Source organism: Xiphias gladius, chromosome 17 (assembly GCF_016859285.1).
Source record: "Xiphias gladius isolate SHS-SW01 ecotype Sanya breed wild chromosome 17, ASM1685928v1, whole genome shotgun sequence".
NCBI lineage: Eukaryota > Metazoa > Chordata > Actinopteri > Istiophoriformes > Xiphiidae > Xiphias > Xiphias gladius.
Window position 1 is genome coordinate 11,222,899 of NC_053416.1, and position 24,318 is coordinate 11,247,216.

General features: G+C 41.7%; 1 protein-coding gene across 2 annotated transcripts in view; it reads left to right on the plus strand.

Annotated features, from left to right (window-relative positions):
* Nucleotides 1–24,026, plus strand: part of shroom1 (shroom family member 1) — a 35,730-nt gene extending 11,704 nt beyond the window's left edge. Inside the window, exons 1-9 of one of the 2 annotated variants that reach the window (XM_040150492.1) lie at nt 9,645–9,710; nt 12,356–15,304; nt 15,415–15,601; nt 15,958–16,010; nt 16,462–17,115; nt 17,284–17,880; nt 18,604–18,712; nt 19,360–19,632; nt 21,201–24,026. In XM_040150492.1, the coding sequence (XP_040006426.1) occupies nt 12,576–15,304; nt 15,415–15,601; nt 15,958–16,010; nt 16,462–17,115; nt 17,284–17,880; nt 18,604–18,712; nt 19,360–19,632; nt 21,201–21,455 (4,857 nt within the window). In that variant the 5' untranslated portion in view covers nt 9,645–9,710; nt 12,356–12,575 and the 3' untranslated portion in view covers nt 21,456–24,026. Of the gene's footprint in view, nt 1–9,644; nt 9,711–12,355; nt 15,305–15,414; nt 15,602–15,957; nt 16,011–16,461; nt 17,116–17,283; nt 17,881–18,603; nt 18,713–19,359; nt 19,633–21,200 lie in introns of those variants that run through there. The other variant, XM_040150491.1, reaches the window with a different exon arrangement.
* The last annotated feature ends 292 nt before the right edge of the window (nt 24,027–24,318 follow it).

Sequence of the window (24,318 nt, forward strand, 5' to 3'; positions counted from 1 at the left end):
CATAGTGGCAACTCATGCGTTTATGACTGGTGTCTCTACAGAAATTCTCCTTGGTATGTTATTAACCTGGCACTTCTTCTCTTCCATATTCACTACAGGATTAAATACAGTATCAAATGTCATCACTTCATGGGTATTGAAACTAAGACTTTCTCCTTATGATCTAACAAAGACTCACGATATGAAATAATCAGGATGTCTTACTGAATTTGACATCCCCGCCTGTTTTTCCTGTCTTTAAGTGACGTGAACATTTGAAAGGCAAAACTAAATAGAGCAGGATTACAAAATTTGGATGGAAAAAAAAGTGATTTACTCTGACACGAGTTTCTGATACCTTTGAGCTTTTTTATCTCCAAATATGCTCAAGATAGAGCCACAACGATTGGCCGATTAATAGATTAGGCTATCGACAGGAAATTTATCTCCAACTATTTTAATAACTGATTAATCAAACGTGTCAGGTTCTCAAACAGGAATGTTTTCTGTTTTTTTTTTTTTAGTCCTCTTTGATAGTAAACTGGATATCTTTGGGTTTTTGGACTGTTGATCAGACAAAACAAGAGATTTTAAGATGTCACATTGGACTTTGAAAACTTGCGATTGACATTATCAACATTTTTTTTTTATTATTAAATGATTGATTTAATCAAGAAAATAAAATTTTTAAAAATAGTAAAGTAGTTTTAAAAATTTAAACTAGGATCACTTTGCAACAAGTCACCACGTTACTTTATTGCACGTAACCCCACAAGTTTATATTCCTGTGATCTTCTGTATGCACAGTTGTTTGCTATACCAGGAAGTGTCCTGCAGACTATCCTCTTATCAGGTATATAAAGTAAATTACCGGTGAGATCATTGCACAGATAAACGTCAGTTGTGTAAGAGATACTTGAGTAGAGCAGGGGTCCAGCTGGGAACTAGAGGACTGATGTTGCTATTGTGTAATAACTACTTTTCACATCCACGCATGACCACATCCACACTTCGGGCCATTCTCAGTGGTCCAAGTTGTGTGATAGACAAGAAGAGCATTAAGTAAGTAGTTCAAAATTAGAACCTTTGAATAAGATTAGCATTATTAGTTTTTAGTCGTCAAACTGAGGGCTGTGTACTGACTATAACAACCTGTTTGCTTTACCTGCTGTACCTGCCCTATCTGCTTATCAAACACATTCCTTTCTATGTGCCTCTGCCAAGCAACCGCACCAGCCAGCCTGTCAGTGATAAGGCACCGAGGGTCAGAGTGCCATTCTGCCATAAAGTGTCAGGTGTTTGGCCTGCTGATAGATACTGTCACCATGCTTACCCAGTACAGATAGTAGATTGTTTTATTGTTTTAGTTGTTGAATTTCCATGCAGACAAACTCTGCTGTAAGTCTCGCTCACTCTGTCAACTCCTCTTCTTTCTCGAGGACCAGAAAGGCCAGAGGACCACCACATTTTAACCAAGACTAACAGTCACAGCCATCCAGTGTGAACCCTTCTGTGAAGTTGTACCTAGGTACGGCGGTGCTCTGAGCCTAATACTAACATCAGCATGCTAACATGCTCATACTGACAAGGCTAACATGCTCATGTTTAGCAGGTACAAGTGGTCACCATCTTAGTTTAGCTTGTTAGCATATTAGCATGCTAACATTTGCTAATTAGAAAATTAGCACACAAGTACAGCTTAGGCTGATGGGAATATCCTTATGACCAAGTATTTGGACATAAACCAAAGTATATGACAGTTTAAAATTTTGACCTGATGATGCACTACATGAAGAGTTAAGAGATCCCCAAAGTTGTTACAATTCATCCTGAGGGGAACATGAATGTGTGTACTAAATTTCATTGTAGTCAGTCGAATAGTTGTTGAGACATTTCACTTAAAACCCAAAATGTCAACTTCAGGGTGGCGCTAGAGGAAAAGCCAGGGGATCACCAAATTCAATAGGATTTATAATATGGAAACCATGAATGTGTGTGCTGAATTTTGTCCCAATCCATCCAGTCAATGTTGAGATGTTTCACCGGATAATAAAAACTCTGACCAGCTTCTAGCGTGGCTAAACATTTACCTTGTCCTCTGCATAGAGGGGGACAGTAAAAACAAAATCAGTGTTGTGATAATTGTCACTGCACTATCTCAGTATCAGTACAGAAGTGGAGGTATGAGGCAAGTTGAAGGAAAGTGGGTACTCCGCACAAACAACTGGTGATGTTTCACTACTAAATAACACCCGGGAGGTGTTTAATATCATAGACCGATTAAAAGAGAGGGTGTTGTATCAAATATAAGGCATACATTTTGCTTACACCTCAAAATCATCTTTTTATTATATTGCTTTTCTGTACTGTTCCCAAAAAGACTAATAACAAAACTCCACTAATGCTCATAACATTATTGCTATTTAACTTCCTTTCTATAAACACCAGGCACTAAAGATTTAAGTTAATTATTACCATGGCAAACAAGAGCAGCAGAACAGCAGTCAATTTAAGCAAATTGTAAAAATAATGACAAAGAACCAGGTCATGTCATATGGCCTTTCTGCCACACCACCCTGAATAAGGTGTGATAAGTCCATTAACAGCTTTTGGGTCAGATTTTGCCAGCATTAATACATTCCATGAGCAAGCGCAATAAATACTTGGAAGGGGAAAATGTATAGCAGCTTGCACAATCATTTCATTGTTCTGCGTTGTGTGTTTGCAGTGGACGTCTTTGCTTACCGTTATTTCTTGTCAGCCTGACACTTTATGAAACACAAACTGATGCTCATGTGCTCTCATTAATGGTTGTAATACATTTAGTTTTTTTCATTACATTCGTCCTCACGTGGTCTTACCTATAATCAGTGTTTTAGCTGATATTAGCATCTGCTGCATTGTTTTTATTTACTCAGTTCATTGGTTCAGAAAATAAAAAATACAGACCCCCTCCCTCTTGAGATAGAATTTATAGTGAGATTAATTAATGATTGGCTATATTACAAGAACAATACATGTACTGTAAAGTCAGTGTCTCTGTGATAAACCTGATGTTTTGCCGGTGAAGTTTCACAGCGTGTCATGGCTGTCGTAGTGCCGGTTCAGGGGCCACAGTGAGTGAATTCCTGCATCTGTTATGTGTCTTTGGTCAGCTGCTCAGACCACGGCTCATTATATAACAGGACAGAGATGGTTGCTGCGGCCTGGCAGGGCAGAGTCAGCTACAGGCAGGAGCTGACACGGGCTGAGCTAACTGGTAGGGATGATCAAGTGCTCTCCATGGTGCACTCTGGTATAAAGTGGTCAGTAGTCTTAATCCGTGTCTACACAGCTTGTGGTTTATGAGATGCTACTGTAGGTTTTCAATGTACGCTGTAAAACTCTATTTAAAGGACTTGAACATACAGTATACCGTGGTCAGTTCCAAATAGAAAAAAGCTGAGTTATTGTGTGTTGTCATTTTTTGGATGAAATAATCAAGGTGGCTTTGCTGTTTTTCTCGTCTTTTTCATGTCTTCTTTTCCTCCATGCTAACACGAGGTCAGCTAATGGGTCATGGTGTCAAAACGGTGTTGGCATTTTGTCTTTAGGGACTATTGAGAGATGAGTGCTTACGAAACACTGGGGACCAAAGAACAATAGATGTCTCTCAGGGCAGCATTTTTCCATTATGATGAAGTCATTGAGACTTTCACACCTTTTTGAGCAGGAAGTGGGTCATTTGTTATTGTGTGTGTGTGTGTGTGTGTGTGTGGGTTGTTTTTTTTTTTTTGTTTTGTTTTTGTTTTTTTTCAGCCCCTCATGTTTGCCCATAGCTTCCTGCCGGGCCGGGTCTCTTCTTTCTCACTTTGTGTTTTTCCTCTTTTGTCACTGTGGCTCCATTATTGTTGGTTGTATCACATTTTTCCTCTAAATAAGGTAACTCCTACTTTATAGAGATCGTGTAAGATAGTGTAAGATGCCGTCACTGTTTGATCCAGTGAGACATGTTATCCTTGAGCTCTGAGGTCAGGTGTGTCTTGGCTGTCTTGGGTCTGGGTCATCTCTGTACTGACATCAATGGTTACCACCTTGCATCAAGTTTGTTGGTTTCTGCATAAGTGTGTGAGCTAGCATTGCCACAGCATTTAGTTTGGCATACAGTCCCCGATTGTCAAATTGCTCACGCAATGCAATTTCACAACTGACTTTGACTCAGGTTAGTATGTTCAGAGATTTTAATACACATACCAAAGAGTTAAAACAACATGCTGCAGTAATGATGACTTTGCACGGCGTATTTTTTAACTAAACACACACATGAAGGCACACTTGCACACAAAAAGGCCTGCAGCCTTGTGCTCTTCTAGTGCGGAGGAATTCCTACAGTATCCAGTTTAACTCACCCTGACTAGATCATATCGCAGCCCCCTGGGGGGTCCTTAATACAAAAGTAATTGTCTTCTCAGAAGCCACTTGAAGGCAATAAGAAGTTTATCATTCGCAGAGGCCTGTGTTCATTTTTAAACCTCATGCTGCCAACAGCATTTCTTAACCAGTTAACCAGTTCCTGGTTAATGGTTGATCAGGGAGGATACAGAATGCTTAACTGTTTTTTTTATTGTCGAGAATATTATTAATATGCTCTCATTGACCTTGTTGCAATTGGTGTGCGTGTGCGTGTGCGTGTGCGTGTGCGTGTGCGTGTGCGTGCGTGCGTGCGTGCGTGCGTGCGTGCGTGCGTGTGTGTGTCATTATGTAAGCATGAGTTGTTTAACTAAAAGCCACATACTGCGCAGATGGCAGGGCTATTAGTAATTTGCATCCCTGCATATATAGAAGAAGCAGTTTTGTAGTTGCAATTGCACATAACTAATCACCTAAGTTTCTTCAGGTGTATGCAAGTTTTGGCAGATACATCAACATTAAATCAAGTAGACTAAATTTTAAAATCTTCAAGTTAAGTATTTAGGCCAGATCGGTGCAGGAATGCAGAGCTTATTTGAGTGTGACAGCTTGTCTTGGTCAGCTAGAGATTTTAGACACTGGTGTGAGCACTGCCCAGCAACACACAGCCACAGTTTCTTTCTCCTGCACACATGGACACAGTTAAATCTCACTGTCTTTTTCTGTATTTGACACACACATAGAAGAGGAATTACACTGCAGGCGTTGGTGATAACACCGCATGGCAACACGGCTTTCCCTTTCCCGCTACCAGATGCTTTTGCTCTGTCAGTACTCAACAACCGACCACTTCCACCTTTTCAAAAACAGCTTCCTCTCGTTTACTGTTTGATCAGAGACAATGGGAATGATGTCTTTCAGGTCCTGTGGGAGCCTTGAGTCCAGAAGTGAAGTCATAGCCGAGAATTTGTGCTGTTGTGATGCCTCCTTCATCCGTTTCATGCTCAAAGGTTTTAAAGATTTCTGATTTGAAGACACTGGTTAAAAGTTTTTAGACCTTTTTGTTAGGTCTCTTCAGCCTACTTGGGAGTTAAGGGCACCTCAGTGGTGGATATTGGAGGGTCAAGCAATATGTGTACTGTACACTGTGAGAAAGTAAAGAATATATCATGGTCTGATGAAGGCATTCATTGACCAAAAGGTCAATGGAATAATTTTATTCTGCAAGTATCTTAAATCATTAATATTGTAAGCAAGCGTGATGCCCCAAGACTAAGACCTACTGCATGTAGGTAGCTTTGTTTTTTGTTACACTTTTAGTCAAAGCTCTGCTCTATGAGTGTCTTGTCCTCTTTTCCTTGAGTTAAATCACTATCATGTCTGTTTGCTATGATTTCACATTTTTCAGAGAGAATGGCTGTTCATTCCTGTAAGATTAGTCAGCTATAGTTTCAGTTACAGTTAAAATATTCCCTAACATGGTAGGAGTTGTGGGTAATAGTGTCTGCGTACAGCTAAAGAGCAGCTTGTTCTTCTTCAGCATCGTTTTGCTCCCATGGTGCATTATGCTGGTTATGAAAGCCCATAAATACATTTTCATTAAAAGTGACCAGGATCAGATAAAAAAAAAGTAATAATATGCTTGTTCCTTTTGCTTTGCTAATTGTGAGCTCCCCAAAATTTATCAAACTGGAATTAACTATAGTTGTCCGAGTAACTGTAATTAACACTCCAAAAGTTAGTCAAAGACATATAGTAATTGTATGTATATATATATATATATATATATGTATATATATATATATATATATATATATATATATATATATATATATATATATATATATATATATATATGTATATATATATATATATATATTTTTTTTTTTTTTTGGTTTTGCTTTTTTTTTAATCTAGAATCAACGGAAAATAAAATTGCATTTTAGACCTTTTTCACAGTAGACATTTTGACTTGTCATAGCAGAAAAAGCAGAGGTGCAATTAATAATTAATAATTAATAATTAAAAATAATAACGATGGCTCCATTTAAATTCCTCAATAAGCCATACCAATAAGTAAGCATGCACAATACCAATGCCTAGGGCCCGGTATCACAAAGATAGACTTTGACTGTAGCCAAAATCGAACTAATAATCAAACTCCAGATAGACGTTTGAATTAATCTGTTGCACAAAGCTGTCTAGTAAGACTAATTTGCCTTTGAATTGACCGAGTAACCTTGTCAAACCGCTCAGCTCGGTTCACCCCAGCAGAAAATGTCTGGTCTACTGATAAAATTGAATAGTGACAAGGGCATTTTACTTGGATAATTCAGCAAAGATTGTAAATTTCCAGTTTAAAAAAGAAAAAAACTCTCTCTGGGCTCAGTACATCTGCCAACTCATCAGTCAGGCCCATGGTAGTTTATGCGGGATAGCTGGTTTCCCTTTGCTCGCAAGTTATGACACATTTTGCTCTTTTCTTTCATTTGGTGCCACTGTTCAGCAGGAGTCATTACTTGTTGCCATGGAAACATGGCTCTTATCTCTAAGTTAGCCTGGGGGGCGGGCGGCTAACTCAGAATTATTCACGCCTTATTTTTGTGAAACTGTCTAACTTGCATTAGACTAATCTGCGAACAGAAATTAAGATCGGCGTGACTCTACAGAGCAGTCCAAAATCTCTTGGTGAAACCGGCCCTATTGTTACAGTAAACAGTATGCAGCCATTATTAATCATATTAATTACCCCTGCTTGGACACGTAAAAACTTTTTGCAGTAAAAATGGTCTTGTAGTTGTTTCAGAGTTCTACTGAGCAGGTTCAAAGTCTTGCTTCTCACCAGTGAAAGCTTCTGATTGAGAGCAACAGTGCTAACAGAAGATTGTTGAGGACATGACCAACCTATCTAGCTCCTCAGTCAGAGGTCTGGATGGTCGTCAACCCATCATCGTTTTTATCAGCGGACATAGCAGACCCAGCGGGGCTAACAAGATTATAAGTATTGGCTGGCTACCATCGCATCAGCGACTATAACTTCTCAAATTCCCTGCCTGTCTCTTACTCTCTTCCCCTCTCTCTCAACCTTTATATTACCTTTTGTATATTTGGTCCTGTGGCATCTTTTTGTCATCCTACCCTTCCTGTCTCTGTCTCTCATTCTCTATCGATATCTTCCTTCTGCTTCTCAGACGCCTGGTGGTCCAGTCTCGTGGCTGCATGGTGAAGGTCATGCGGGAACACATAATCACCAATGAAAGACGAAAAAAAAAAAAGAGAGAATTTAACACCCCCTCCCACCCTTCATTCCTCCCTCTCTCCACCAGACTCACCCTGTGTTCGCTCTCTCTCATTCATTGGCTTAATAAATACAATCTGCTTCAAGAAAATGTGTCCTTGCCTGACACTTTTCCTGACCATATAGTATTTTTCTTAACATGTCCTCTTTAAATTCTTATGGCTCACCCTCTCCTCCATCCACCGTGATAGTTTTTAGCTCAGTTGCCAGGCAGAAAGTGGTCATGACGTTATCCTTGTTAACAGGTTTCTATTTAATGGGTTTCTATTAAAAGTGTGGAAAATTAGTAAAACTAGAATTAAATTAAAACTAAAATCTAATTGTTAATAAATAAATCCTAAATTCCACCACAGTATTCAGGCATCAGTCATCAGCCCTCAAAATAAATGAAAGCCCCCTTCGCTGGCCACATCATGAGCAGTGTTCATATTTTACTGTATCCAATAAAATAAAATAAAAAAGAACTATTTAAAATATGGACAAGAAACAAATCTGAGTGTCCAATGTGTACTCAGCTTGATTATAGACGTTAAACTAGGCCTACACATTTTTTTCAAAGTAGTAGTAGTCTATAAAACAACTCTTTGGCTGTAGTTCGTGCCTTTTTTATATGAAGAGTTTCAGCTCAGATTTTCTTTAGTTTTGCAACTTAAAAAATAATATCAAAGCTACATCTGCACAAATTAATCTCATAATCAGGTTAATATGCTTTCTCTCCACCTCTCAGCCCCATAAGCATCTGTCCATGACAAAGAAAAGTTATGTTGTCATCAGGTGGAGTCAGTAACAGCAGCAGTAAAACCAACAACAGAACCTGGATGTAGCTCTTTGCTCCACTTTGTCTGACACTGTGCTAACAGTAACAAAAACAATGTATAGCTGAGCGCCAGCGCTGCCAGCCACAATAGAAAACAATAGAGCAGGCAGCGAGGGTCTTCGTCTGACAATAGACAATCACACAGGAGTTGTGAAAGCTGATGGTGTCGTAAAGTGCGAGTTTAACCCATGCAACAGACAGATCAGTGTTAAATGGTGTGTTTAAATGTTAATTATGGTTTACGGCATGGCTAATTGGTGTGAATTCAGTATTGGTAATGATAGCATACTTGTCACTAAATCTAAAACCTCACCTGTCTTTTCAGTTCTCATCATGACTTTGTTCATTCTCGTGTAGCAAACAGAGATGGTTTTATTTCCATAAAACTGAAAAGAGGCCATTGATCACTGGTATGGCAATTACTACGTGAATTAAACAAAGTTTCTAAAATAGATTGCAGTAATGATGACCTTCATAGCAGTCTTACTGCAGTGGTAGATACTATATTCTCAGTTAATGATTTGCTATGTAACTTCTTTATAACTGTCAGGTCATCAACATGGGTTTTAAAGAATAGGGGAGACTAATAGGTGTTAGAAATAAGAGGGAAAAGGGATGGGGGTGATGGTGGGGGATAGTTGGTCTTTGTGGCTTTTTTTTTTTTTTTTGGGTGGAGGCTGGGAGGTCACCCATCCAACCACCACGACCCCCTCCTTTCCTCCGTTCTCCCTCCTGCCTTGGCCAGTCTCCATGTGCCGGGCTCAGGGCCTTGGGAATGAATGGCGCCCGGGCTCTGCTCTGTCTTTGAAGCCAGCCAGGAATGCGAGGCCTCTTTTTTTTTTTCTTTTTTTTTTTTTTTTTCTCCCCTCTCATTCTGTTGTTCAGGCCGCCGGCAGCACTAGCAGCTATCTGCGGCAGTGAAATATTCCCTCCGCTGCGCTCATTGTGCATCGGAGAGCCGGACGTCATAGGCTGGCCAATCAGTGGCTCCCGCTAGGCAGCCTTGGGTCTCAGTGGGGGGAGAAGGGACTCGCTAGAAGTCTTCCCTCTAATATCTGGCTCTCCTGGTTACTTGGTCTGGTCTCTCTTCAGAGGAAGAAGGATGTTCTGAATGAAAAACAAGGACGGAAATCATTTGGCTAATCCCTATTTAAATTGAAATTTAGGAAACTTATTTCTTTCTCAGATGGAAATCAGGAAGGTCACCGACTTAGCCTCAAAGTTTGGGTGAGTTTTCCTATTTTTCTCGCTTACTCTTTTCTCTAAAGTTTATAACCTTTCATTCAAAACCAGTCTGCAAGTAGCTGATCCCTAAGTAGTTCCCAGTCTGCCTTGCTGTGGTGACTGTTGATCCAGTCCTCCAACTTTGTGTTCAGCTTTCCTGCTATCATTGTTCAGTTCTCTTGTCTCTTGTTGTTGTGGTTTGCGTGTGAGGGTATTTGTCTGGGCTGGTCACCCTCTGCCCCACCCTCCCTCCTTCCCTCCCTCCCTCTCTCCTCTCTGTACATTTTGTCACTGCCTGTCCCCTCCATCACTTCCACTTGAGCGCTCCCCTGTTTGGGAGCCTCTCTGTGCGCAGAGTGAAGAGGAGGGCTGGAAACCACACACACACACACACACAGACACACACACACACTCACACACACACAAACCACACAAACATAACCACACAAACACACACACAGGGACACACCACAGATCAGAAGGCCCTTCATAAACACATGGAATCCCCCTTAATACTGTAGTTTGAAAGGCTCTTGGGAGGTGGGTTTTGTGTGTATGCAAAACGACCACCTAGTATCATCTTTGATTCAGGTTTTTCAGCTCAGCCAACAAGCTTGGCAATACTGAAAAAATTTTGCTCATTGGAATTAATTATAAGGGAGTTTTAAGTTGTCAGTCTAATTTTCTAAGTAGCCATTCACCACAGGATTTTTTTTAATTTTTTGTTTAGGATTGCTTTTGGTTGGTAAAACCCTTAAAAGAAAAGAAGCATAATGTGGACAACAATTCTTGCACTTCAATGGTGAGGCCCAGTTTTTATACTGAAGTGTCAGAGTTGATGAACTGGTTGGCTCGTCTTTGTTTTATTGGCAACATTAACCTTTCCATCTGCATGACAGGTATGTAGCTTCAACTTGATGACAAAGTCAACGAAAGGCATGCAGGTCATGGGAGAGAGAAGCCATTTGCTCTGTCATTAGAGTCCAGAGTAAAACCTAAACCTATCATTAACTTGCAGGAGCTCATTTCTGTACCGAAGATGACTTGAGTTTTCAGGATAACTGATGTCGACAGAAGGTTTCAATGTGTTACCAGGCTGCAGCAGTTTTATAATGCAAGTTATTAAATTCAGTGTATTTTTTAAAGTGAATAAGGAAACTATTATGAGGAATCTGCTGTAATTCAGACTGACTGAAATCAGGATTGAGATTATAAGGCTTCTGGTTGTCAAAAGATTTATCCATTTATCCCAGTACTAAATGAATGACCTGTACCATATGACTGCTTCAGCAAATTCAGTTTCAAAGGCCCAAAGATTATTGATCATGTGGTATTTCCAAATATTTTATGGGTTTATTTTGCTTGACTTTGTCTCAGCTGCAAATAAATATATGTTTTACAGCAAAGGAAGACATAATGAATGCTTGTGTAGTTAAGAAAAAGTGCAGTCATATCTAAATTGTTACATTTTAGCCAATTATTGGACAAAAATGTATAAAGCAAATATTTAAATGTCTTAAAAATATTAAGGGGAGAAGGTGCACAAATCTTAATGGGCAACGGTGCTGTATAACAAGGCATTATAAATCTGTCACATGAGTAGTCTTCCCATATTTCTGTAGTTCCATATGGAATTCCTGACATTTTTTCATGTGTGCTGCAACGTGCACCACCAACCTCAAGGCCCTTAATTAGAGGCCTTGTTGATGCGAAACAGCAGACAGACTCTTTCAGCAGGTGGTTAACTGTACTGACCTACAAAACCAAGCTACAGTAAACTGTGTCAGCCATCAAACACACGTAAAACCTTATATCTTGCTTATATGATGATCTTAGTAGTTATTGCTGCATTGGGGAATATACTTTAAATTCCTTACCTTCATTGCTTTTAAATTACTATTCTGACACAGCCTTGCTGAACATTATATTGCTCCAACTTAGTCATTTTCAAACAGCCTTAAAACTGTAACATTCTTTGACTTTTACATGTGGTAAAAAATGTGATTTAAAAAATATCTGTGAAATTAGCCTCAACACATTTGAAATCTAAATAAGTAGAGTTAAAGTTTTTTCTCCCTGTAGTGTCATGTACCAGCATGTCAACTCTGCTGGGAAGGTATACACATTTTTTTTAACCTGCTAGTTCTCTACTGGAACACAGAAAAATGAAAATTTCCAGTGAAGGGGTATATGATTTGTTTTATAACAAATGGAGCAAAATTTCTCACTATAGGAATTTGACCTAGAAATGCCAGGCAGATTTTTCACTGCTGCCTTACTGCTTTCTGGGACCTTTTTAATAGTGTTTTTAGCACAAACCACCATGCTAAAAAAAGCAACTTTTTTAGCATGATATGCCAAGCTGATAATTTAACACAAACATGCATGTTTGTGTTAAATTGTCATGCTATTGCAAAGTACTCAAAACATATGTATAATGGTATGTTAGTGAAGGCCATGTGGTATGTTGAGTATCGGTCGTGCACTGAAAGTTTTTGTTTTCAATTGCTGTCTGAATGCACATAGTTTTTCAAACCATTTCACTCTTGAGCAGTCATTTGCCCCAGATGAAGGGCTGTAGTGTGAATACTGAGTAAAAATTTCAGGCTGATAACCATTTTGTGCTGTGTTTGTGTTTTCTCCCTCAGGAGCTACTGAGCAGACCATCTCAAGAGGCTTTGAGTAAACAAGAAGGAGGCAGGAAAATGACCTAATTAGCAACAAGCGTGACGGACAAGCTGGTGCAAATGTGTTGGTGGTAATTTCCCCAGTTTCACCCACAAGGCACACACATGCATCAGCGCGCACACACGTACAGCACATTTACAAACCCTGCCCTTCCCTTCCTGCCATCCGCCCCGGTCCTAAATGGATTCCTACAACTTCCACTTTGAGAGAATGAGCAACGTGGACCTGCATCCTCTGAGCCTGTCAGTCAGCCGGCTCTCCCCAGCCAAGTCCAACAGCAGCATCGTCGACCAACTTGCACACCACCAACACGGCAAAGGAGACTCTGCCTACAGCTCCTTCTCTGGCGGATCCACTGCCCCAGACTACCCTTCTCCCTTCATCCCAGACGACCTACAGTCCAGCTCCTTCAGCCACTATGCTGATCTTAAGTATGTAAAGTCTCTTTACCATCCCACCCAGGTTCTGCAGTCTGATTCAAAGACCATGGATCAGCTCTATTGCTCTGTGGAAGCTATCTCCCAGCACTATTGCAACAATACCAGCACCAATTTAAACCACCACAATGGCAATGACAGTTTCCACATCCACAACACAGCACTCTCTAAACAAGAGGTGCCTTTGGGGGCTCCATCCCAAAGTGCTTACCCTCCTGTCCATCCTCCTCCAGTCCCAGCACGCTTGGATAGTTTCATAGCCACTAAAAACTTGGAGAACAGCAGGGTCCAACACCATGGTACTGAGTTTCAACCCCAGCAGCCAAAGCCTCAACAACAGCCCAGAACCTACAATCAACTCCATTCACAGCACCATGGTCTGAATGCCAGAAGCCCTGAGAGGGCTAGCCCAGATACAGGCAATTCAAACTTCAATTCTGACCCAGTCTATTCATTCTGGAGGGGCTGTCAACAGCAGCCACAGCAGGTCCAGCAACCACCAAGCTACCGCCCTCACCTCCAGCCTCATGATCAGACCAGGGTGCCGTTGAACCAAGAATACCTTCTCATCATGGATAACAAAGCTGCCCCTGAGCAGCAGAAATCAACTAACATCATAGGCGGATCACCTCCCCAAGGAACAAGCCTGTCTGAGCATCTGAAACCCAGACAGCGGTCAACTAGTGGTGGATGTAATGGAGACCATCACATGTCCAGTTGTAGCAGTAACCATTTTGACAGTCAGCGCCAAAGGGTGCACTCAGCTCATGATTGGCTTGGGTCCAAGCCAACCCGAGCTGCCAGCCCCTGGAATGCTGGTCAGAGTTTTATCAACAGCAGCATTCAACATAAGGGTCAGTTCTACTTTGTCACCGGAGTGTGTAAGCTGTCTGACCCCTTTATGAGGACATATTCTACATCTGTGTGTGGGTCTGAGGTTGGGAGTGAGAGCCCCACTGTGTTGGAGAAGCATCAGATAAGAGAAAAAGAAAGAAGCCACAGCACAATGGATAATTTGTTTAGACCTCTCCAAGAGAGTTCTCGAACTTCCAGTGGTACGATTCCAGATGAGAGAGAGACCTTCACTTCAGTGTCCCAGGACAAAGACCTGTCCTCCAGGAGTCAGGATCAGGAGAATCACAGACCATCCCTCATCTTGACGCAGTCCTCTCGCAGCTTTGAGGCCATAGAAGATATCGACATGATCCAGAGTCAAGAGATTGGCCGCCACACTGCCAACAACCCTATATTCTACTGTGGACCAGACCGAAACTGCCCTCCACATTCACCGACGCCAATGAAGGAGGTCACCTCATTAATAAGCAATGAACAGCCCAACCACCAAGTGAGAGAGGAGCAGGCAAAGAGAGGGAAACGGCAGCCTTTGGGGGATGTAGCCAGCGAGAGGATAAACAAAGAAACGACCCCGCTGCTCTATCACCTCACTGAAGCTAACAGGGCAGCCTTACGTCCGAAAAAGGATCCTGGCTTCAGTATAAAAGGCAAGGAAGCAATCCTAAACAAAACTGGTCATGGAGACGTGGTAGTAAAAGACAATGAGAGACCTCCACAAGATGACATGAGCAATAACGACGGAGGGGACAGTATCTCTGCTGCCTGTAACACTCTGGATGATTCATTTAAAAAGTACTACAAAGAGAAGCTGAAGGATGCCCAGTCTAAAGTCCTGAGGGAGACTTCATTTAAAAGGAGGGACCTGCAGCTGTCATGGCCACACCGTATCAGGCAAAAACCTGAGCTGAGGCCTACAGTGATTCACGCTTTCTCCAGCTCACAGGACTCTGAGACTTCCACAGACACACTCACTCCATCTGTGACCTCTGAGGAGACAGAGAGGGGGAGCATTAAGGAAGAAGTCAGGGAGAATCAGAAGGAGATGGTCAAAGAGACTGAAAAGGAAAACGGGAGACCAGCAAATGTGGCACAGCCCCAGGTGGCACGCATTGGAGGCAGGAAGCGATTGACTCCAGAGCAGAAGAAGATGTGCTACTCGGAACCAGAGAAACTCAACCAGCTTGGTGGTACCCCCAGCCACTCGGCTTGTCGCTCCTTTGGCAGTGAATGTGACAACCTGTTTGCAGCTGAATGTGAAAGAGAGGATCATGAGCAGCAAAGAGAGCAGGGACTGGTTGCAGCACGTAGGAAGATGTTTGAGACAAGAGATCGAGCCCTTTCAGCCTCTAGTGGCTCAAAGACGCACCTAAAACATCTGCAACAAAAGGCCCTGGTGGAGTACATGGAGCGTAAGACGGGCCAGAAAGTGACTGAGCCACAGCAACCAGAGCCTCAGTTACCACCTCCACCCAGACAGAGGCACTCTCTGGGGGAGAAACCATTTGACTGGGGTCCCAGGCCTCTATCAGGAAATCATGATGGCAAAAGTACGAAGAAGAAGCTCCATAGACCCCACTCTGCAGGCCGCATCCTTGATTCCTCCACCAGATCCATCAGGTAAGTAAGAGAAACAAAGCTAGAGTGCAAGAAAACTCTTCTGATGCTGTTTTTTTTTTCTTGTATGCATCAAATCATTTAAGTATTCTGTTTTAATTTTCTCAACACAGGTATGCACAGTTTTTCTCAGCACAGTCTTGTTCAGACCAATATGGTGGCCAGTCGAGTCAGCCCAGATGGAGGGAGAGCCAAGGTCCATCTCAGGGGAAGTCTGCCTCAGTGGAGAGTCTCTTGGACCAGCCAGAACCGCCTAGTTTCTTCAGGAACAGATCAATATCCACACCACATGCATTTCATGTGAGCAATTTTAAAAGATACTTAATATTAGTGGAAAACCTTAGCTTTAACCATTTCACTTATCCTAAATGCGACCGAAGTGGGATTGTTTCATCAGTTAAAGTCAGTGTCTAATAAGCTTTCTAACTCAAAAATACATTAAATTAATTTTCCAGTATAACTTGCCTTGTCATGAATAGAAAATCTCTCCTTTGTACAAGCAAGCAAGGTATAAAAAAATCAAAGAAAACAAGATATTTTTTGACCCACATCTGGCTGTTACTGTAGTATTTCACACTCATTTTACATACTCTGCTGTTGAACTCAGAGGAAAACTCTAAAGTGTGTACCTTTTTGTTCTTCTTCTGGGTCTGCAGGCACACGACTTCGAGAAGGATCCTTTACCAGTTAATTCTATGGAAACCTGGAGGTATGCACCAGTACTACAGACAAATGGGCACATTTTTATTGGTTTTAGGTCAGGAGAGTATTAGGTCAGTGACTGTGGCACAGACTATAAATCTCAACTTGACTCACTGTGGCACTGGAAAGTTCACACCCACCTGCTCCAGCAAACCAGCATTCCTTTTGAAAGATTTATGCAAGGACCTTAAAACAAGAATCACCGACTGAACCCTTTTCAAGGAGCTGGCCTTTTTCTCAAAACTATGTTGTGATGTTTTGAGGAATATCAAATTATTATTGCCAGTGCTAAGATAAAAAGTTTCCTGAGTCCTCCTATGATGCATTTGTTTTTGCCCATAAAAATGTGACAGGTTTTGTTTTCATTTAAAAGTCAAGACTTTCTGTTCCTAAGTAATCATCGTTTATATGAATTACATGGCTTATGCTACATATTTGACACTGAATGTCAATTTTAGTCCCCAGAAAAATGCCACTGAGGATTCCTTGGTAAAACCAGTGTCCGAAGGCCAACAACATGTCCGTGTGGTTGCACAGAGGGGGAAGTCCATGGAAGAGCTTGGGGCTTCAAAATTAACAAGACCATCAGCCCTGAGTAAAAGTTCTGAGCAACTGGATCAACTGTGGAGACATTCGACTGGACCAGGAGGACCGGAAAGAGACATGAGGAGTGTTTCATTCATTGCCGAAGTCAGAGAAGCCCAGGCACATGAAAGAGGGAGGAAGAAACAACATGTAACGGAGCAAGCGGGAAAGGAACCAGAGATTGCTGTTCAGAAGAACACTCAGGGACCGATACAAAACCAAACCCAGGAAAGGCCCCCGTCAAAGCAGAACTCAGAACCAGGGGATGATGCAACAGTAAGACTAAGGAACTCGAGTAGATCCACCTCTCCAGCCTCCTGCTCCAATTCCCGGGCCAGGGCTCACTCTGGATCTCCTGGCTCTCACGGCCCTGTCACAGATGAGTTCAGGTCCAACAGACTGCCCAGTGAGACTTCATCTGACCCACCTTCCCCTAGAGGTCTAGAGACCAGTGAGAGGGAGATCAAATCCACCTTGTCCACCCCTGCGCAGACAAAGCTTCCATCTGAAAACAGGCCTTGCTTCAGGTAAGTTTATACTCCATATCAATGCAGACAGACTTTCATGACATTTGAATGTATCACCCTTCAGGCAACTCACTAGACTAAAACAAACTCTAGCAGGTGCTTGTCATTCTGCAAGTATGATTTTTCCCAGTTGTGATTCTTAACCATAATTTGTTTATCTCCCAATAGAGTCAAGACTTCTTCTTCTGTGACTGGATCAGAGAGAGAGCAGTCAGTGGATGAACCAAGCATTGACACCCTGCCACCTGATTCAAACCACGAAGTGTCTCTGAGCTGCGGCGTCACCACAGATCCATCACTGTGGATCCTCCCTCCAGAAGAAGAGATCAAACAGGAAGCCCAGAATCCACTGCTGACAGACAACGTTTTTGATGACGAATCCACCTGCTCAGCTCCTCAAATGCAGATAAGCGAAACCTCCGTGTCTCCCTGCACCTCCGTCTCTGATGCTGACGTCACTGAGCGGTTGGAAGAGGAGAAAAAAACAGAAACAGAAGACAAGAAGTCGGGAGAAAACCAACAGATGGAGGAGAGGGGAGCACCAGAGGGAGAGATGGAGAGTCCGGAGGGGCCCGGTGAGGGACCTAAGTGGGAGGGGCTTGTTGAAGCAGTGGTCATGGCCGACCAGTCACTGGCCAGAGTGCTCTACCCACTGGCCAATCGTAAAACGGCGCTGATGCTGATGGAGCAGCTGCTGTCAGAGGACACGCTGCTGATGGAGGAGCACTACAAGAAGAAACAGGAACAGAGAGGAGCTGCAGAAAGGTAAATGTTAATGTTCTGGAATATTACACCAGCTGTTGCAGTCATACATAAACTTTTAGTGGTCTGTTGAGAGCATTTTACCACCTGAGTTAGAAAAGACAGCAAACTCATGAGAACACTTAGCTTGGATTGATGCGTATGACTTTTCTGGAATAGAAATTGAAGATAACAATCCTTGACTTTCCATCCTTTCAGGTAATTCACGTAACCTTTTATCTTGTATATACACAGCGATATAGATGGAAAGAATAACCCATCTCACTCACACCTTTCAAACTATTGTAGAGTTGACATGGTGCATTTGCAGACAAAGACAAGTTAAGTAGGATTCCTAGTTTAATGTTTCTCTCAGAAACCTGATACTGGTTTCAAATGGCCAAGGAACTGAGCTCCAACAAGGGCTGGGCTACCATTTGTTGCATCACATGTACAGACACACCTGGCTATCTGTTTGCTGCTGTACATGCATTTAGATTTCTGCTAGTGTAAGCATACCTCAGATACATAGCGAATGTGCAAATTCATTTGTGTTTTGTTAAAGGTAAAAAACACTGGGGTCGTGCCCAGAATGCACTGCATGTGAAGATACTACTGCATATGCGGCACAGCTGAAACAAGACTTACACTTGAGCATGTCCGTTCTGTATTGTGACATAGGTATTTGTTATATCATCAGGGTGCAAGAAGGTTAGCCTGACCTAAACACATCTTTCTTTTTTCTAGTGCTGAAGGAGTCGAAGGGGCTGAACCATCTCCTTGTCTTTCTGCTCCTGACAGCCTTAAACCTCAGTACACAGACCTGCAGAGCAAAACTGACATCACTGAGAAGAAGGTAATTATTAATTCATTCAAAATAATGGTTGGTTTTGGTCCAAAGTTCCTCACCACACACGTAATGTGTATGTTTTAATAATGAAATCCTTTACCAATTCCTCATGACAGAGAATTGGAAGTATTATTTCACAATCAGAACAGAGATAAGCCAATACAAAGATATCACAACAAAATAAATGAGACCAGTGTGTAGCTTTACTAATACAGACAATATATGTCTAAAATTGTCTCTCTGTCGTAAAAATGAAGACAGACCAGACAAGATGGCAGGGCAAACAGAACTTTTAACTAAACACTTTGAACTGTCATCTCGTTGTGTTTTTCTTTTTCAAACACAAACTTGGTGTTGATTTCATATGGATACCATGTAGATGCTATTTGGCCTTAAGTAGATTAATTTCAAGCACAGATAGCTGTCTCTCTTATCACATGATGCACCGTCTGCCTCTTATCGGTGTCTTCCACTTGTCTAATGTTTGATTTAGCAAATAGCCCCCCTCCTTCCTCCTGGCGGACCTGAACATTCACTTTTTTTTTACAGTATACTTTTGTATTCTCCCCCCACATTTTTTCTACTTATCAATATTTTGTAGCATCATTGCCTAAAATCTCTCACACATTTCCCTTCTCTGCTTGAATGAACAGCATCTATTAGTGTTTTATATTGAGGAGCGTCTGCGTTCACTGGAAGAGATGCGTGGCGCCCTCCAGGCAGAGATTCAGGAGAACATGGCCCGCGGGGAGGCTCTGGAGGTGCTGGTCAGCGAGCGCTGTCTGCCAGTGGAGCTGGAGAGGTACAACCTCTTCATAGGAGACCTGGAGAGGGTAGTCAGCCTGCTCTTGTGCCTCTCTGCTCGGCTGGCCAGGGTGCAGAACGCCCTGAGCACCGTGGACCAGCACACAGATGCTGAGGAGAAGGTGAGGGACCAAAACCTTGTTTGTCCAGCCCCTTTTCCGGGGATCAGTTGGTTCATAAATTAGGTCTTGAGATTCTGTAGAAAAGAATTTATTGCTCTAATTTTTTGTCATGTTGAATAATTGTCTGATAGTAATCTACTTGCCAGCAGCGTGTTTTCGGCTGCTAGTTCTCAAAAACATAGTGTTTGTTCACAACTCGCATCACACAAGCTGTAAATCTCTGGCAAAAAATGTATAACTGTAATTTAAAGGCATCACTGCTGCCCCTTGTTCCTTTGCCTTCTCTCACAGTAAAAAGAACTGATATTGTGAATGTGAACTTGAGGCATACTCTGACTGATATTTGGGGTTAACAGTCAGCTGGATCAGTTAAATAAGATGTGATTAAAAAATGATTTACTGATGTTCTCAGCATATCATGATCCCAGTAACAATCATGCCTCTTACCCCTGCGGTTGTTTACACATACACAGTAATGCATGCGAGTACAAGCATACTGTCAGCGAACGCTCTTGGGCGAACATAACTCAAACGATTCACCGCCTCTCATTTAGAACGTCTGGCGAAAAGACGACCAAGCGTTAGAAGTGCGGGGCTGCTCCTATGCCGTCAGCTATACTCTCGTTCTGTGTACCTTTTTAGAACAGCAAACATGCCACTTGGGGGAAGTTGAAGGGCGACCTTAATGGAGTCAAGGTTTCCCACTGTGTGGAATTCCAAAAATGGTGTCAGGTTTATCTGAGTTTAATTGGCCGTTTTTATCTTATCTGTGTTTGAGCCACAACATTAATCAGACATTTGAAGGTTATTTTTCATATACTGCAGTTGCATCTTAGGTAGCTGCCATTCATGAAAATGTGATTACTGTTTGTCATTCAGGTCTTTATTCCAAATATCATTTTATTTATTTCCTGTTGAATTAATCAAAGAATCTAAGATCATTGTGAGTAGTGTCACAGGATCTGACTTGAGCCCTGAGCTGTGCTTTGTTTTCCCACTGAATATCCTGTTTTATTATGCGTCCCGGTATTTTCAGCATCAATTTATGTTTGCATGGATGCATTAGATTTCTAGATTTACCCCTGAAAGGTCTCTTTGTTAGTTTGTCCATCTGTAAAAGCCCATGAACGTGCTGCATACTGAGGGCTTGGTAGAGGCTCATTTGTTTTCTTGCTGTTATCAGCAACACTGGTATTTACACTGACTCACCGAAACTCCAGCCCGGTTTCGATGACATTTGTATCTACCCTGCCCTCTGTTGACATAAGGAAACACTGCGCCTCGTGGTCTGTGGCTGTTTGAAACACGATCGAACAACTTTCACGGCTTGAGTGACAAACTACCGTTCAATTAAGTGAAAAAATGAAACCCAAAAATATGACAATTAAGCTTTTTGACATGATTAATTTTCAGATTGTGTTTAAGATATCTTGATATTCTATCCTTGGATAAGTATAGCACATATTATATTCAGAACATTACACCGAATGAATCGACACCGAAATAAGGTTATTATCTATGTCAGGTATGATTTATCATCTTAGTCCTCTCTTCATCTGTCCACCCAGCAATCTCTGGACAGTCGCCACCGTCTGCTGTGCAAACAGAGGGAGGACGCCAAAGATCTGAAGGATAACCTGGACCGGAGAGAGAACCTGGTCTCCACCTTCCTGTCGCGCCAGCTGTCCGCTGAGCAGCTGCAGGACTACCGGCGCTTCGTCCAGACCAAGGCCTCGCTGCTCATCCGGCAGAAGGACCTGGAGGAGAAGCAGAGGCTGGGAGAGGAGCAGCTGGAGGCTCTTTCCACCAGCCTGAATCTGTGAGGCGAGGAGAGGCAAAAAAACCCTGGATTTCTCCTTGCATCCTTTAATTGCCTTGAAAGAGGATGTGTAGAGAGTTTTGTCTGCGCTTTGCTGGTTCAGTTTGCCACATTCAGACACAGGACATGGATTATAAGTGGTCTAGCTGGTATCTCTAACCCTTTGCACCCTGTCACAACTTTCTTTTATCCTTTTAAAAGAGTTTGACCGGGCTAAAGGGGGAAGCCATCAACCCAACCCTGCTCTTCTCTCATAGCGATAGGCTGTACATGAGGTGAGCAATAGAGACTGTTGAGACTGAAGCGCGTTGTCTTTCTGTCATTCACAGAGGGTGCCCAGAAGGCTCACCCACCCGCCCAGCGCTGTTCTCAGTCTGCACAATCTGCAGTGTGCATCTGAAGACTCGTCCCCTTCTGTTGTACATGTTTCCTTCGACTTTAAACAGAAAACTGAGCTTTTCTGTTTTTTTTCCTGTGTGCCTTGGTGTTGGTGTTGCTGTGGAACATGTTCCATTAGCGCTGCTGTGTGGAAACTCTGCGTCCCGTTAGCAATTCAGTACCTGTCCTTTTTTCATTAAGATGGTAGTACTACAGCCCTGTGTCTGCACCTGTGGAAACCTATTATAAGCTTTAAGATTGTACTTTGAACAGTAAGAAGGCTTCAGTGAAAAAGAGTGGCCTGAGAGGGGGTGATGTCAGTAAAATGTACAGTAGATGTAGATTTAATCTTTTTTTGTTGTTTTAATGTTCTTATTTTTAATGTGTTTCAAATTAAGGCACTAAAAACCAAAAAAGGTGAATGAAAAAAAGCACTTTGTAATGATACATGCATGCACATTTCTTCAAATCAGATTTGTTTTCAAAATAATTTCAAGCGAAAGCCTTACTCCATCCAGTTAAACGATATTTTTATTTTATTTTGTTTGTTTTGTCAATAATTTGAAATAGGAATGTTGACATTTTGTTTTATGAAAGGTACATGAGCACATCCAGCAAGATTGCGGATTGTGTACAAATACGTTTTGCAACTAAATTCATACTTCATGTTATTAAGTTTTGATGATTTCATGTTGGAACAGTTCCTCACACAGAGGTGCTAAACCCATTTAAAGCAGTTTATAAGTAAGCAGCAATTATATCACTGGGTGTTTTTCTCCCAATGTCCCTTTGTTGCAGAAGTGACACGTGATACTTGAAATACTTTTTTTTTTTTTTTTTAAATAATAGGAAAGTCCACAATCTTCACTTCAGGTGTCTTAAACTAATTTTCTATTCACTACCTCCTCAGCGTTGCCCCTTTTAGACACATATAACCTTTAAGTTCATTTAAATATAAACATTAGTGTCTAGTTAAAAAGCTCTTCTTGATAGCCCTGGATGGAAACACTCTTGAATCAAATTACTTTCCCCACAAAAGAATCTCACATTTTTAAATTGCATCTGTGTTTCCTCGTTAATATTTGTAATTAGATTTGATAGATGTATTAATTTCTTTTGTACTGAATCTTCAACCAGACACATCGAAGAGTTTTTTAAAGAGTGATGTGAGCTGTTGCTCGACATCAGAATATGTGCGGCAAGTGTGTGTGTGTGTGTGTGTGTGTGTGTGTGTGTGTGTGTGTGTGTATGCTCGAGATTGTGAATGTCTTAATTTTGTGCGTGTAGAGGTTAAGATGTTGAACAGAAAGACAGAACTTCTCTCGGTGTTTGCTGTGTTACGTTTTCAACAAAACTCTCATGAAGTCATAAAATGATCAGAAGTCATAAAGTGATCCAGTGTATGGGTTGACTCTTGCGGATGTGATATTTATGTAATAACGACCACAAAGAGGCAGAGCATCATTAGAAGCCTCCACATAAAAAAAAAAATCCTTTAAATAAAGTCAAACCAAGTGGACAAGTAAACAATGAAAGCCGGTTTTCGGAAAGAGGAAACTCTTCTACCCTTAAAGATGTTTTTGTGTTTTACCACCACCGCCAATAGCCCTAAAACATTTCTCTGGAGATTTACGACTCTGTCCCTTAGTTTGCTAAACAAATGTATGTTTGTTTTGGCCTTTGTGCTGACGCAGGGCTGAGGGGTTAGAAAGACTCTCGTGTTGTTCCCTGCAGCCCGCTGGAATTCCTGAAGTATGCAAAAGACCAGCATTTTTGAGAAAGAGGTGACTGGGGGAGTAAGCAGGGAAAATGCTTCCACAAAGGAGCAGCACATGGATAAATACTCATTCTACTTGTTGCTGTGTGTGTGCATACAATGAACATTTGACATCAACAGAGGTTGCAGAAAAGGGCCCTGTTTTTGAAGTGGGATTATATTTGTTTGTTGGGGGATTTTGTTCCCAATACTGACATTGGAGGCGTGTGACAACGATACGATCAGATTCTGTTTTAAACCCAAGAAGGAAAGATATATTTCAGTGAGTCCCAGCTGATGGGATGACAGCAGACAAATATCCAAATCCCCTTTTTCTGGTGTTTTTCACAACTGTTTTCTGTTGCGAGTTTGAGTTGTGTTTCCGTGCCTGTTTGGAGTTGTAAATTCCATGATGTTTGTAATATTGTGAATAAATTAAGCTCTCCCTCTCCTTCTTGGCGTTTTACATTGCTTCTTTTTCTTCCACAGTGAACCTGTCTAAAGTCACAAGCACCTTTTTGCCCAAATCAGAAAACACTTGACACACTGGGAGCGGTAAACAGATGCACACAGACACATTCAGCCAGACCTGTAGCAAACAAATGGTACAGGAGAATCACATCAAGTGCAAGACATGACAGACTACACGTAGATCTTCGAATACAGGCTACATTAAATATTTATGGGAAGAGTGACCTACGTTTGGTGCTGATATTGCAGGATTCAAGGTGTG